Source organism: Pelecanus crispus, chromosome 7 (genome assembly GCF_030463565.1).
Source record: "Pelecanus crispus isolate bPelCri1 chromosome 7, bPelCri1.pri, whole genome shotgun sequence".
Taxonomy (NCBI): Eukaryota; Metazoa; Chordata; class Aves; order Pelecaniformes; family Pelecanidae; genus Pelecanus; species Pelecanus crispus.
In genome coordinates this window covers 3,969,256-3,984,687 of record NC_134649.1, presented here as the reverse complement: position 1 = coordinate 3,984,687, position 15,432 = coordinate 3,969,256, and the positions used below count along the sequence as shown (strand labels likewise).

At 60.2% G+C, this 15,432-nt stretch overlaps 1 protein-coding gene across 1 annotated transcript in view; it reads right to left on the bottom strand.

Moving 5' to 3' along the window:
* PCSK6 (proprotein convertase subtilisin/kexin type 6) overlaps positions 1–401 on the bottom strand; it is a 37,480-nt gene extending 37,079 nt beyond the window's left edge. Inside the window, exon 1 of the mRNA XM_075713645.1 lies at positions 180–401. Within this exon, the coding sequence (XP_075569760.1) occupies positions 180–401 (222 nt within the window). The remainder of the gene's footprint in view (positions 1–179) is intronic.
* Positions 402–15,432: the final 15,031 nt, after the last annotated feature.

The following is a 15,432-nucleotide window of genomic DNA, read 5'->3' as shown; positions in this document are numbered from 1 at the left end:
GCAGCTCCCGGGACCCCCGACGGCTCCCCGGGCCCCCCCCCGCACCTCTCCGCTCCGGCGACCCCCGACAGCTCCGCTCCCCCCCCGCCCCCCCTTAGGCTCCCTGCGCAAGCCCCCCCCCGCAGCCCCCGCTCCCGGTACCTGCCCGGCCGCCGGTGCCCCCCGCCGCTGCCCCTTACCTGCCCCAGGCTGATGTACCCGTAGGCGGCGGCGAGGCGGGCGGCCTCGGCGGGGCCCCCCCGCACCCGCACGGCCCAGTGGTTGGTGTAGACGGTGCGGGAGGGCCCGGCCGCGGCCCCGCTCCCGCTCAGCGCCAGCGGCAGCGCCAGGGCCAGCAGGCAGAGGCGGGCGGGCGGCGGGGCGGCCGCGCTCCCCGGGCCGGGGCCGGCTGCGGCGGGCATGGTGCGCTCCGCGGTGCCGAGCTGGGCGGAGCGGGGAGCTGCGCCTTTTAAAGCGGCCCCGGAGCCCGGCGGGGGCGGGGGGATGCTCCGGGGAAGGAGGGGGGGGGGGGGGGGGGGGCAGGCGGAGGCGGCGGGGAGGGCCCGGCCGGGAGGCAGCGCCGGGAAAACGGGAGCCCGGAGGACGGGGCGGCTCCCGGGCACCCCCCCCCCGCGCCCCGCTGCCTGCCGCCGGGCAGCCCTGCTGCCGCCCCGCCGGCCCCCGCAGCCCCCTGCGGAGCCGGGACTGCTTCCCGGACGGCCCCCGGCGTGTCCCCTGCACGCCCCCGGGCAAACCCCCGCCATCCCCCCTGCACGCCCCCGGGCAAACCCCCGCATCCCCCCTGCACGCCCCCGGGCAAACCCCCGCATCCCCCCTGCACGCTCCCAGGCAACCCCCCGCATCCCCCCTGCACGCCCCCGGGCAACCCCCCACCATCCCCCCTGCACGCCCCCAGGCAACCCCCCACATACCCCCTGCACACCCCCGGGCAAACCCCCACATACCCCCTGCACGCCCCCGGGCAAACCCCCGCATCCCCCCTGCACGCTCCCAGGCAACCCCCCGCATCCCCCCTGCACGCCCCCGGGCAACCCCCTGCCATCCCCCCTGCACGCCCCCAGGCAACCCCCCACATACCCCCTGCACACCCCCGGGCAAACCCCCACATACCCCCTGCACGCCCCTGGACAAACCCCCACATACCCCCTGCACACCCCCGGGCAAACCCTGCCATCCCCCCTGCACATCCCCAGACGGCCCCCGCCATCCCCCCTGCACGCCCCCGGGCAAACCCCGCCATCCCCCCTGCACGCCTCCGGACAAACCCCCTGCATCCCCCCTGCACGCCCCCGGGCAACCCCCCACATACCCCCTGCACGCCCCCGGGCAACCCCCGCCATCCCCCCCTGCACGCCCCAGTCCTGCTCCCCTGAAGCCCCTCTTTACACCTCTGCATCCCCCCTGCGTGCCTCGGTGCAGCCCCCCCCCCCCCCGACAACGCCCTGCATTCCTCTGCATCCTCCCACATGTTACCGGACAACGTCCTGTACCCCCCTGCATCCCCCTGCATGCAGTGGTGCTGCTCCCCGGAACCCCCGCTGTGCCCCTCTACATCCCCCTGCGTGCCCCCGTGCTGCTCCCCGGACAGCCCCCCGCATCCCCCCACATCCCCCTGCATGCCCTGGCCATGCTCTGGTTTTCCCCCTGTGCCCCCCTGCATCCTCCTTTGTGCCCCCACACCCCCCTCAGCAGCCCCTCATGCATCCTCCCAGCTCTGCTCCCCAGGGAACCCCTGCATCCCCCCGGACAGACCCCCCCACATCCCCCTGCATACCTTCAGCCAACCCCTCAGGCATCCCCCAGCTCCACTCCCCAGGGACCCCCCTGCACCCCCCCTGAGCATCCAACCTGAGCTACCACTGCCCCCCTGCCACCCCCCCCCCCAGCGCTGACCCCTGGGCATCCCCCCTGCATCACCCCCCCTTCCCCCTGCAGCCCCCCAGGAATCCTCCCACCTCTCTGCACTACTCCCCCAGGCATCTCCCCCTGCACCTCCTCCCTGCACCCCCCCCACTGCCCCCTGCACCCCCACACAACCCTCCTGCACCCCCCCCACTGCCCCCCCGTACCCCTCAGCATCCCCCCTGCACCCCCCCGCCACTGCCCCCCATACCCCCGGGCATCCCCCCTGCACCCCCGGCAGCTCCTCATGGGCTCAGAGGGGCAAGGCCAGGAGGGGCTGGCCGAGGGGGAGAGTTTTAGGGCAGGATTCCCCAGGCGAGCCTGGCCGTGCAGCACCGGGTGGGCATGAGGGGCACCGCGGGGAGCCGTGGGCACAGGCAGAGGGGCTGGAGCGCTGGCTTTGCCTCCCATGGACGCCATTTGGGGGACGGCAGAAAGCTCGTGGGATATGAGAAAATAGGCTTTGTCAGGGAGAAGGCGGCGGTGCATACAAAGGACGGGCTCAAGAGCGGGTCAATGATGCTCTGTTCCCCAGCTCTCCCTGCCAGCGCGGGCAGAGGCCGGCAGCAAACCGACAACTGCCCAAAATGAAGCGGTGTTTCACTGGCGTCACATCGGAGCTTCGCTCGCGTCACATCGGAGCTTCAGAAATGCCCCTGCGCAGCCCCTGGGGCTCGCGGGGCCCCGGCGATGAGCCGATGAGCTGTGCCAGGCGCTGCGCCCCGACCACAGGCTCCTGCCGGGATGGCCTCGGGGCGGCTGTGATTCCCGGAGTGGGTGTCGTCTATTTTCCAGGCCCTGAAGAGATTCGAGAGGTATTCGGGGCGCAAGCCTCGGCTGCCAACAAAAGCGCTTACAGGATGCCCTTGCAGCTGCCGCCAGCCCCATCCATCTGAACGCGAACGCCTTCCCAAGCCCCAAAGAGCTTTGCAAAACCCCCCCAGCTGCAGCCCCCCGGGGCGGCGGGGCATGGGGAAAGCGATGCCAGCAGCAGGGAGGGGGCATGGGGTAGGTGGAGGGGGACACCAAGTGCATCCTACATCCCATCGCGAGAGCTGGAGGGGAAAATCACGGTCTCATCGTCACCGGTTTGTAGCGGCCCTGCCAGCAGGCGGGCGAGCTAGCGCCAGCCTGAGTTAATAGGGAAGCCCCCCCAGCTCAGCGATGAGATTAAACCAAGGGGAATTTATGGGGAGCCTGTTCTGCATCAGACAGGGCCAAAATCATAGGATCATAGAATGCTTTGAAGGGACCTTTCGAGGCCACCTAGCCCAACCCTGCAGTGACAGGGACAGCTTTAACCAGCCCAGGGTGCTCAGAGCCCCGTCCAACCTGGCCTGGGATGTTCCCAGGGATGGGGCCTCCACCGCCTCTCTGGGCAACCTGTGCCAGTGCCTCACCACCCTCAGTGTAAAAAATTTCTTCCTTATATCCAGTCTAGATCTGTTCTTCTTTAGTTTAAAACCATTACTCCTTGTCCTGTCACAACAGGCCTTGCTAAAAAGCTTGCCCCCATCCTTCCCATAGGCCCCTTTCAGCATGGAAAGGCAGCACTCAGGTCTCCCCGCAGCCCCCTCCTCTCCAGGCTGAGCACCCCCAGCTCCCCCAGCCTGGCCTCGGAGCAGAGGGGCTCCGGCCCTCGGATCATTTTTGTGGCCTCCTCTGGACCCGCTCCAACAGCTCCATGTCCTTCTTGTGCTCAAAATCCTCCGGCAGCTCCCGCGCTGGGCTGGATCTGGCCCGTTCGCAGGCAGCAAAGAGGTGGAGAGGGGCAGAGGGAGGCAAGCCCCCGCGCCAGCCGCAGGCTTGTCCCGTGCAGTTAAGAAATATCGGTGATGTGAGGATTTGGAGGGCTTGTGGGTGCAGATGGAGGGGGTTGTGCTGGCGCCTGGGATGGGACAATTTGCTGCCACAGGTGAAGGGGAGTTCGGTCACTCACGGTGCCCGCCGTAAGCTGTCGCTTGTGGAAATCACTGCGGGATTCAGTCACGGTGAGTGGGGATGCCGGAGCCACGTGCTCGTGTTAGGGCTCATCATCCCAGGCATCCTCGCAAGGCCACCCCATGTGCTGCCTAGGCAGAAGCAATGGGTTTGTGCGTGGCTGTTTCTTCTGATCAAGCAGTAAAGGATGGTTTCCATTAGTACAAGCCCGCTATGAATCTAATCCTTGTTTCCCATCTGGTTTATGGGCTTTTCCTCGAGTTTCCCGTTGGTTAAGGTGCGTGAGATGGATGAGCAAGGCTGGAGGGTGCTGTGCGTGCTATGTGCGCGATGCACATCGAGAGACGCAGGGGGCAGGGCCAGAGGAAGGGTGAGAACAGATGAAACAAACCCCATCCCTTCGGTCTTGCAACATCCGCCTCGCTCTGCCAGGGAAGGTCTGCGGGGGCTGCCCACTGTCAGCGGGGGCTGCAAAGGGGGAAAGAAATATTGCCATGGGGAGCAGAGAAGGAGGAACGGGCTCCAGCAGCAGTAGGGAGGGTTTAGGGTTTGATGGTGGGAGAAGCTTTCTGATTGCAAAGATGGGAAAGGGATGGGAAAGGGGTTGCCTGGAGGGATGCAAAACCCCATCACCTCTGTGGTAGGTGATGAAAAATGGGCAAATCCCAAAATGGCCGGGCTGAATCCGTGCCTGGGAGCTCCTCTGCATCCCACGGGCAACAAAACCCAGCAGCATCCTGCATCCCAAATCTTTCATCCCGAGGCCATTGACTGCGACTCCTGACGTATCATCCCAGGGGATGATTATTGGTACTGGTAAAACCTTGTGCCCTGTCTGGGGTCCAGCAGTGCCCGGCTCAGCCTGCAATAGCAGGCAAGGGGGGTAAGAGCCTTGCCTGAGCCCCAACAACGATGCTGGGACCCATGTTTTGGTGCCCCCCTGGTCCCCATGTCACTCCTTCCCCCTCTCCCACTGGCATGATTTTGAAATTCAAAGTGTATCCGCTTATGTCCCGGATGGCAATTTTCCCAGCCGAGCCCACGGGATTTACCAGGGGGGTCAGAAAAACCAGACTTTGGCCCCACACACTTTGCGATGAACACGCACTAAAGCAGAGGCTCCATTTTAACTCTTTTCCTGGGATTATTTGAAAACCTGGAGAATTACTGCGAGACGTGAGCGATGCAATAAAATTTGCGAGCCGAGCGGTTAAACAGAAGCTGCTGCAAAGACAGCACGGAAAGAGGTGCTGCTGAACCAGTAACATTCAAACCCCGCTGAATAAAATTTACAATAATCCTGGCAGTTTTAGGTCTGTCCATGAATTACAGTTAAAATCCCACCACGTACCACGCACGCTCGTTGCTTCGTACGGCAATAAGATTATAGCTAAGAGCTGGACGAGCAGGGAAGAACGTCATTTAAATACTGTTTGTTTGAAAACCGAGCCCTTCTGCATCTTTTTAAGGCAAGTTCAGAAAAGGAAAGTGCAAATAAAGCACCCGAAAGCTGCTATTTTTTGCAGGGGTGGGATGGCAGTGCTGGCGCTGGGCTGCCCGCCATGGGCAGTGGGACTGTCACCCCGTCCCTGCCTGCGGCCGTGGGGCAGGCAGAGGGAGCGGGGCAGCGGGAGCTGTGCCCCTGCGCGCTGGACTGCAAGGAGTTAAGCAAACAAAAGCTGTTTTGCAAACACACATCGCCCGGAGGTGCCCCCGGGGTGCCGGGATGAGGCGGCTGCTTGGCTTGGGGACATCGGCCAGCCGGAACCCCAGCGTGGCCGGTGGGAGCTGCCCGGTGAAACCCCGCAGACCCCGGCCGCGGAAGCTGAGGTTTTATCCTTTGTGTGATGAGGGCCTGTCGACATGGAGATTACAGCACAAATCAGGTTAAAACCCATTTAAGTGACCTGAGCGGAGCCCCTGTGTGTGTCCTGGGGATGTGCAGAGCCATGAGCGGGGCCATCGCAACGCTGGTGGCTGCAAACCTGCGCCGGCCGGAGAGCCTGGCAAACCCCGGCCACGCGGCTGCGTGCGATGCTTAACAAAGGGCACATGGTAATTAAACCGGCACACCTGGAAATAGCTCTTTCTGTAGCTCCCAGGCTTAACCAAATGAGTGAAATTTGCACTGGCATAATTAAAGCGATGCGGTTCACGATCTTGTCTGCACCGGGGAGTTACTCTGCAGCTTGACTCTTCGCTCTCCGGTGAAAACCCACATGGAAAAACCCCGTCCGGCTCCGGCCCCTGCCCCTGCACGGCTCCAGCTCTGCCTAAACGGAAATCTCTCACCATCAGGGTGCCCATTAACACCAGCCCATTAACACCAGTTCATTAACACCAGCCTCCAAACCGGTCCGGCAGCCTGATGCCTCCAGCATCCTCTTGCAGCCGCCCCGGCACACACAGCGGCAGGGACGACGGCCAAGCACGGGGCTCTCGGCCACAGTCACCGCTCCTGGCCAGGGACTTGTAAATCTGAAGGAGAAATCAGTATTTTTGCATTTATATCCATGCTTCTCAATCTCGTTTTCCTCTGCTTGTCCTTTTAGGTGTTAAAATAACCCCAGACTCACTAGTGACCAGATGGTTTGGTTTCAGTCGTATTAATGGTAAAATCCTGCGTGCGAGTGAGCTGCCTGTGAAGCTTGCCAGCAGAAAATAAGATTTGGAGCTGCCATGGAGCGGCATCCCAGTGGCTGATGGGGATGGCAATGCCACCGCCACCGCTCAGCGACCACTGGGAAACCCCTGGGTGAATTCCCAGGACATTCGTGCTCAGTGGAAAAATGTTGCCCCTGCCTTTTTCCTTTCCTTCCTAAATCTGGATTAAGGTGTTTTCAGACCAAAAAGGTGACATCAAATGTGATGGAGAGGAAGGAAGGGATGCGGTGGAGGAAGGTCCGGGGAGGTGGGGGATGCGCAGCAGCTCCGCGCTGGTGCCCAGCCCCGGCCACAACAGCCCAGGCCCAGGGAAACTCATTTCAAAGTGCCTGAAACACCCATTTTAGCAATCTGATCCCTGGCACTTCTCAGTGAGAAATGGGGAGATAACTCCCCAAAAGCAAAGAAGGGTTCCTGCCAGGGTGGGAGAGCCCAAAACCACGGGGATGACCAAGGAAGGATGTGCTAATGGTTTTCTACCATCCGGCCTCTCTCCCAAACACTGAAGACAGCAGCAAAGGGGATTTAATTTTGAGATTAGAGAGGCTGCCCGACTGCGATGATACACGTGGGGTACGGAGAGCGGAGCATCCCCAGCGCCAGAGGTTTTAGCTATAATTCGACCAACATCTGTCCGGCGACGGTCGGGGCTTGCGCAGTCGCTGCGCTGCTCCAGGCTGGGTTGGAGATTTCCCACAGGCTCCTCATGCTCCGCTTTTCTGCAATTTCAGAGAAATCTGGATATTTTTTTTTTTTTTTTCTATCCAATGCGTTCTTCTTCTCCAGCAAGATTAAATCTTGATTGTCAGGAATTGGTGTAGCAGGCAAGAAGATTTCCCAGACTAGTCAAAATGTCATCCTGGTAAAAATGCTAGTAATAAAAAATAAAAAGAAAGGGCCCACTATGGACTCAGGCCTGTAAAAATATCCAAAAGATGGATCTGGAAGTTTAGAAACAATTGAAGCCTAGCGGCGAAAAGGCACTCCAGGGACTGCCAGGCCCAGCACAGGCATTTGGGGGGGGGACGCGGAAATCAATAAGTTAAAAAAAAATTCACTGTGTGTTTGGTCTTGAATTAAAAGAAGGGAACAAACCCAGACGTTTTCACCCATCTCAAATAGGTTTTGTGTTTATTGTTATTTTGGAGATTCGGGTAAGGAAGGAAATGCCCAAGCGAGGGGTGGTGGGATGGGGAGATGCTCCAGCTCCTGCTGCATCCCTGCGGAGCTGCACGCAGGCTGTCCTGGCTCCCACCCGCTGTGTTTTGGGATACTTGGGGTGCGGGAGGGCTTATCCCCAAGGAGAGGGTGCTGGCACAGGGAGGGGACCCCGAGGGTGCATCCTGGTGGCACCCATCCCGCGTGACGTCCCCCGCACATGGGGTAGGAATCCTTCCTCCTCCTCTCCCGGTCCCTGCCACCATCCCGCTTCACCCCAGAGCGCCGTACCGGGGAAAAGTGTCGGAGCCAAGAGGGAGCTGGTAATAAACCTGGGCCAACCCAACCCCACCCCTGGAATAGCAGGTCTTGGAAAAGCCGGTTACGCCGGCGCCACGCCGGGGCCGTGTCGTCACCGCGCGGGGGAGGATATTTTGGGTCCCCCCCGAAGGAAGCCCGGCCGTTGCTGTCAGGATGGTGGCTCCAGGGCTGAAATTGGGCTCAAAAATTGGAATCTTGTGAGAGCTGGGGGGTCACCGGGTGGGGATGGCCACTGTGCTCGCTGGGGTGGCTTTTGCAAATTGAATGCAACTCTTTTACTTTGTCCCCACATCGGGTGATGTCCCCAAGGACCCGGCTGTGACCGGCATTAGGATGAGACCCCCCACCGCGTTTTTGCTCCCCAGCAAACCCCGCTGCTCCGGAGCAAGTGCCAGGAGCAGGAACACGCAGGGAGAGACGAGCCTGGGGGTGGAGAGATGCAAAGATCAAACCAGCTGCGATTTCAAAATAAAATCCGACAGCCCAGGGAAAACACGACGTGTCCTTGCCGAGGCTATCATTTATGCCAATTAAAAAAAAAAAAAAAAAAAAATTGGCATGGCACGAAGGAGAGCTGCGTGGTATTTCCTGAAAAGGGCGTGGGGAGCATCCTTGGAAAGCCTTCCCTGCACAATGTGCTTGCTGTTTCCAGAAAAATAAAGTTTGCTGTGACCCACCTGTCCCCAAAAAGCAGCTATTTAGGGCTGTAACATGGTCAGCCCGGAGCCAGTGGCTGGGTCTGTCCCGACTGCAGAGCGGCTGGCACCTTCGCCAGGCTCTGGGGTTTGGCTATTTACCTGCAGCTCCTTAATTGCTGCAAAATACCTTGGGGAAAAAAAATGCCCAAGCACCAAGCGCTCCTAGTTTAAGGTGTTTCCCCCCTCAATTTTCGGCTGGTGGCCATTAAACCCCACCACCAACCCCCCTCGAGCCGTGCCTGCCAGTACAAGGACAGGGCAGGAGGGGGCCAGGAGGGTTTATTCTCCTTCACCACCTCGGTTTTTGGGGGCATTTGCACCCCAGTTGGGAATTTGGGGGTTCAGAGCCCGGTGGGCAGCAGCTTTGGGGTTTGCCGGAGAGCCGGCTGCGGGAGCGATGGGTGGGTGCATCCCCACGGGGCTGCGGAGGGGCTCTGCTGCTCCTCCCTCCGGACAGTTTTTGGCAGGGCAGGGGGTATCCTGCGGGTTCGTGTCACACGTGTCCCCGTACTCCCCGGAACGCCGGGGCCAGGACTCACTCCCCATCCCAGAAGCGGGGTGTGCCCAGGGCTCACCAAGGGCGTTCCTGGAGGTTTCGGCAGCGTAACAAGACTTGCCAAAGCCTAATCTCCAAGGCAGATTACCTTTGGCATGGTATTTCAAAGGGGGAGTGTGGAAAACAAACACAAACCCACAGCTTGGGTGGGTTTTTTGGTTTGGTTTGGGTTTTTTTTTTTGCCTGAGCTCTGCTCAGAAGCTGCAGCCAGGCGGTATTTGGGCGATCAGACCAGATCCAGCGTTTTCTGGCTGGACGCGATGCTGAAGAGAAGTAGCTCCACCTAGGCAGGCGCTGGTGCTAAAGCAGAGCCAACCTCGACACCAGTTCAACCACCGACCATCGACCATCGACCATCAACCATCATCCGTGCCGGGGACCGCGCCGGCAGCATCTGCTTCAACCTGCAGCATCAGCTTCAACCAGCAACCCGGCCTTCAAACCAAAAGCTCCCAAGTCTTGGGGTCAATTTGGGCTGAGAATTCAAAGTTTCCCTTTTGCACATTCAAAAAAGCCTCTGATGTTTATTTTCTTTCCTGATGAGGCTGCAAACCTGGGGGGAAAAATGTCTGGTTTCAGCAAATTTCCATTTGCATCCTGCAAAAGCACCCCGACACCCATGGCGGGGGGGAACCCTGCAGGAAACAAAACTCCTCAGCAATAAAAACCCATCCCAGGTGGAAAAAGACCCTTAAAAATAAAGAAGTCAAAGGCAAAGCAGGGCTTTACGGAGCCGTGGACGTGCCTGGATTAGTCCCATAAAAATCAGCATCAGCTGCTGGTGGGAAATATCGGCTTCCCCGCGGGAGAAAAGCTAACCTGGTCTCGTTTTGAAAGCTGCTTATTAGTCCTCATCAAACATAATTATACTTCAAACCCAAATGAGATGTCCGACTGAATTTTGAATACATATTAATGTTTTTAAATGGGGGGGGGGGGGCGGGGGGGGAACGACGACCCAAACATTTATTGGATCCCAGCCAGGCTCCGAGTGTTAAAATAGACACTGCTAATGGCTCCCGGGAAGAGGGGGCTGGAGCTTCCTTGCAGCTTTGCCAATTAAATGCTTATTACTGACCAATTAGGCAGAAATCAACCTGGTTTTAAGTGATACCCAATTAAGCAGGTCCTGCAGATCAGCCTCGGTTGTTAACTGGGGGAAGGAAACACTTTCTCCCCGCCGGCTCCCCCGGGATGCTCGGACCAGGCAGGGTTTCTGCCTACCCTGCCCATGAAAAATCCCCTTTTCTTTCAGCACTGCCACTCTCCTGGGGGAAACACATCCCAAGGACCAACCCGGGCACGGCAAAACTTTTCGGAGCCAGGAAGGAAATGGGAAGGAAATGAGGGAAAAGGGGGAAATTAGCCACACGCAGAGGGTGGCTTCTCCCCCGCCCCGAGCTCAGCAGGTTGCTGCTGCCCGGCACACGCTGGACCATGCCCATTCGTAGGCTTTTCCAAATATTATCCCAATATTTTCTTTCAGTTCCCAGATAAATGGGCCTCTTCAGCAGGCTTTAAGCCCGCTCTGTTCCAACATTTTCTTTCAGGCAGCAGAGGAAACGTTTGGGTTACGCCGAGCTGCTGAATTCCGCTTTCAGGGCTGAGCTGCAAGGGGTTTCCCAAGACAAAATAGGGTCAGTGTTGGGTTTTTTCCTTGTTTCATTGGGAAATGTGAAGCAGGCTGCACCTCCTCTTAACCCTCCTTTCCTTCTGCCTCCTCTCCCGTGCTGTGGTCCATCTTTCCCATGCTTTCCTGTGGTCTTTGCAGATTTCTGAGCATGCTTGCAGCTTTCCAGCTCCTTTCAGTGAGGACATTTTGGAGTCTCTACCCAAGATGTCCTTCCTCTGCAGCAGTAATTGGTGTCTGAAGTTAAAAAAGACAAATAAAACCCTTCAACCCCCCCTTGAAACGGTAATCCAAAGGGTCTTTCCTTGCAGTTGCTTTTGTTCTGGCATCTCCACCAAGCTCTGAATTTTCTGCTGCGGCTGGGATGAGAGGGAGGAGGTTTTCAAGCCCGGTGGGACGGTGTTGGGTTGATGGTTGGACTGATGATCTTAGAGATCCTTTCCAACCTTAATGATTCTATGACTCGCGGCCACCGACCTGGCTCCCGGCCAGTTTGTCATTGCAAGCGCGCAGCAGATCGCGCTGCGATGGCTGGCGCCAGGCAGAGGGGCACGGCTGGCCGTGATGTCCCGCAGCACCCGTGGGCGAGCGGGAGCATCCCCCTCTGCAGAGCATCCCCCCGCCGAGCGTCCCCTGAGCTGCGGGGAAGCCCCAGGGGACCCTGAATCCCTTCGCGGGGCCGGGCAAGCAAAGCCACAGCACCTGAGGAAAGTGCCCATGCAACAGCCCGGGGGTGGTGGAGCCAGAGAAAAGATAGGAAAGGACAAAAATGAGTCAAATTTGGGAAAATTTTAATACAAGGAGCGACTACAGAGATAAGAGTCCCCAAGGGCTGAGTGAAGCGACTTGCAGAGGCTCCTTCCAACCAAAATTATTCTGGATGGAGGATGTCGCAAGCCCAGGGAGCCCGGCGTGGGCGAGCAGGGACGATTGCTCACTGCCTCGTCCCAGGCGAGGACTAGGTGCCCCCAGATGACCCGGGTGGCTCAGCCAGCCCAAGGTGGGCTTTGGGCAGCGCCTGGGATGGGCGAGCAGCCCTCGGCCACAGGAATGCGGTGCATGGCTCTGGGGAGCAATAGGGTGAAGGAGTGGAAGGGAAATTAAAAGCTGTTGTGGCTCTGGGAGTCCCCAATGGGTGGCAGGGGGGGCAAGGGGAGACTTGGTATGGGGGGCATCACTGAAGGCTTTACCTGGTCTCATACTCTGCCCTACAACTGGTCCTTACTGGGCTGGGGGGGCCGAGGGAGGTGATGCTCTCCAGGCGCTGAGACACGTGGGGTCCGTGGGGACGTGTCCTTGGGAAGTGCCACCTGAGATATGCAGGAGCATCCCTGGAGGTACGCCCAAGGGGGGCCAGCCCCAGGGGCCGGGGCGGGGGGTCGTGGCACTGTCCCTCATCCCCAGCTGGGCTCCCGGTGCTGGAGGAGGGGTGTCCCCTTTTCCGGAGCTGCGGGATGGGGCATGAAGAGACAAAGAGCTCCAGGGGACGCGGGGCCCCGTGGTGGCCCCTGCGCCGTGCATCAGCACGTTTCCTCCCACCATTCATTTACCCTGGGGCATCCCTGGGGAGCAAGGCAGGAAAATCCCCCCGCAGGGCCGTGCCACGGGTGGCTGGGTGCAGCCGGAGGCGTTGAGGAGGTGCCACGGCACCCTGAGCAGCCCTGCCTGCACCCCGAGACCCGCCGAGGCAGCCTGTGCGCCCGGCCGGCACTAGGTGGGGATGGCATTACGCAGCCGGGCTGCTGCGGCCTGCGCCAGGGAGGAAGGCCGGGAGGAAGGCCAGGGCTGGGCTGCAGCCAAAGCTGCTGCTGGCGGCTCTCCCCGGGGAGCAGCGGGGTCGCAGGGGTGCGAGGGCTGATGGGCTGGGCCGAAAGGGGCCGAAGGGAAAGGCTGCCGGGGAGAGACGAGGTGCAGGATGCAGGCGGTGGCGTGGCAGGGATGCTGGAGGAAGCATGGCAGGAATGTGGGCAGCGGCGTGGCAGGGATGCTAGAGGTGGCATGGCAGGGATGCAGGCGGCAGTGTGGCAGGGATACAGGCAGCAGCGACAGGGATGCTGGAGGCGGCGTGGCAGGGATGCAGGCAGCATCATGGCAGGGATGCTGGAGGCGGTGTGACAGGGATGAGGGAAGCAGCGTGACAGGGATGAGGGAAGCAGCGTGACAGGGATGCAGGCAGCAGCATGGCAGGGATGCTGGAGGTGGCATGACAGGGATGCAGGTGGTGGCGTGGCAGGGATGCAGGCGGCAGTGTGGCAGGGATACAGGCAGCAGCGTGACAGGGATGCTGAAGGTGGTATGGCAGGGATGCGGGCAGCAGCGTGGCAGGGATGCGGGCAGCATCATGGCAGGGATGCTGGAGGTGGTGTGACAGGGATGAGGAAAGCAGCGTGGCAGGGATGAGAGAAGCAGCGTGACAGGGATGCAGGCAGCAGCGTGGCAGGGATGCAGGCAGTGGCATGGCAGGGATGCCAGAGGCGGCATGGCAGGGATGCAGGCAGCAGTGTACAGGGATGCTGGAGGCAGTGTGCCAGGGATGTGGGCAGCAGCGTGGCAGGGATGCTGGACAAAGTGTGACAGGGATGCAGGAGGTGGTGTGGCAGGGATATGGGCAGCAGCACGGCAGGGATGCTGAACGAAGCGTGACAGGGATGCAGGAGGTGGTGTGACAGGGATGAGGGCAGCAGCGTGGCAGGGATGCCAGAGGTGGCGTGACAGGGATGCAGGTGGTGGTGTGGCAGGGATATGGGCAGCAGCATGGCAGGGATGCAGGCAGTGGTGTGGCAGGGATGCCAGAGGCAGCGTGCCAGGGATGTGGGCAGCAGCGTGGCAGGGATGCCGGACGAAGCGTGACAGGGATGCAGGAGGTGGCGTGGCAGGGATACGGGCAGCAGCATGGCAGGGATGCCAGAGGCAGTGTGGCAGGGATGTGGACAGCGGCGTGGCAGGGATGTGGGCAGCGGCGTGGCAGGGATGTGGACAGCAGCGTGGCAGGGATGTGGGCAGCAGTGTGGCAGGGATGCGGTCAGCGGCATGGCAGGGATGCAGGCAGCAGTGTGGCAGGGATGAGGGCAGCAGCGTGGCAGGGATGCGGGCAGCGGTGTGGCAGGGATGCTGGAGGCAGCACTGTGAGGCTGCTGAGATGGGTGTTATTGCAAAGGCTGTGGTTGTCAGAAAGCCTGAGCCCCTCCCTTCACCCCTCTCAGGCTCATAAATGCCCCAAGCTGGGACAGAATTACCCTCTGCACCCGCTCCAGCCAGTGCAGCCGAGGCAGCGCATTCTGGGGGGGGACTGCACCGAGCCCCCCAACCTGCCCTTGCAGGAAAATCCTTCCCCGGCACACCTCTGCCAAGGAACAGCGCGGGGCGAGCACCAGGCACTCGGTTCGGCTCAGCCCGAGCATCGCTGGATGCTGCAGCACTCGATCCCACAGGCAGCTGGGGGCAGGGCAAAAAGTATTTAAAATTTCGGTGTTTTGTCCCACTGAATGGGACTGTTTGCCCTCCCAAAGAGCCTTGCCAGGGTGGGAAGCTGCCCAGGTTTTGGGTCTGTTGGTGCCACGCAGAGATCAGCCCCAAACAGCGCTGGGAGGGATTCACACACCCAAAGGGGTCCCAGGCAGAAATGCTATAAAAAAAGGAAAATAATCCTTTTTCCTGGACAGCGAGAGCCTTGTCCAGGCTGCAGAAAGGCATTGGCAAATGTCACTTGACTTCCCGAGCCAGTGTCCCTGAGCCTGTACTTCCAGGGGATGCAAATGCTCATATATCACCCAAAAAGGGGGGGGAAACCAAAATAAATAGCATGATTCCACATAGAGCAGAAATTAATTTGCAAAGTTCACAGCCTGAAGGAGTCACGTGTGAGCACGTCGCAGCCTTTTCCCTGAAAAACAGCTGGAGCCAGCTGATGGCTCCCACGGGCCTCATCCTGCCCCGAGGGTCCTGCTCTTCAGGTCCCTGCACCGTGGGCTTGGTGGGTGTTTTGGGACCGATTGGGGCAGACGTGGACCCTTTGCTCTTGCCTCACTGGTATCTCCTGGGGCCGAGGAGCTTCCCCGGAGGGAGGCGGAGGGGATTTGGTTTATATTTGGTGGTACCAGGACCCCTCGAGGAGATCCTGCCCACCTCATTGTCACAAGCAAGGGATGAAGGCAGGGAAGGGGCTCGTCCCGCCCCGCTGGCCCTCACTGAGAGGACGCTGCAGCGCCCAGGCTGCCGCTAGCCAGAGTCCAGCCCAGCCACAGACCTAACGAGTTTCCATGTTTATGACCGGCATTAATTACATTTTGCAATTTCAAAAGGGAAACATTTCCCATGAGTGCTTCTCGGCCAGACCTTCTCCCTGGCCCACAGCCTGTTTCATCCCTGTGTCTGTGCTGGATTCTCCCTAAGATGGGGCACCGGCACGTCTGCGAGCCGAGCAGTCGGCTGCGAAGCTCCGGGCCTCGCTGGAAAGGCTGGGAGGTGGCGGCAGCGCCGGGAGAGGGATGCAATGCGCTCGTGGTCCCAGTGCTGCCTCGACACGGGGTTAAGCCTGGATCGAACACGTGGAAGGAGGAAAA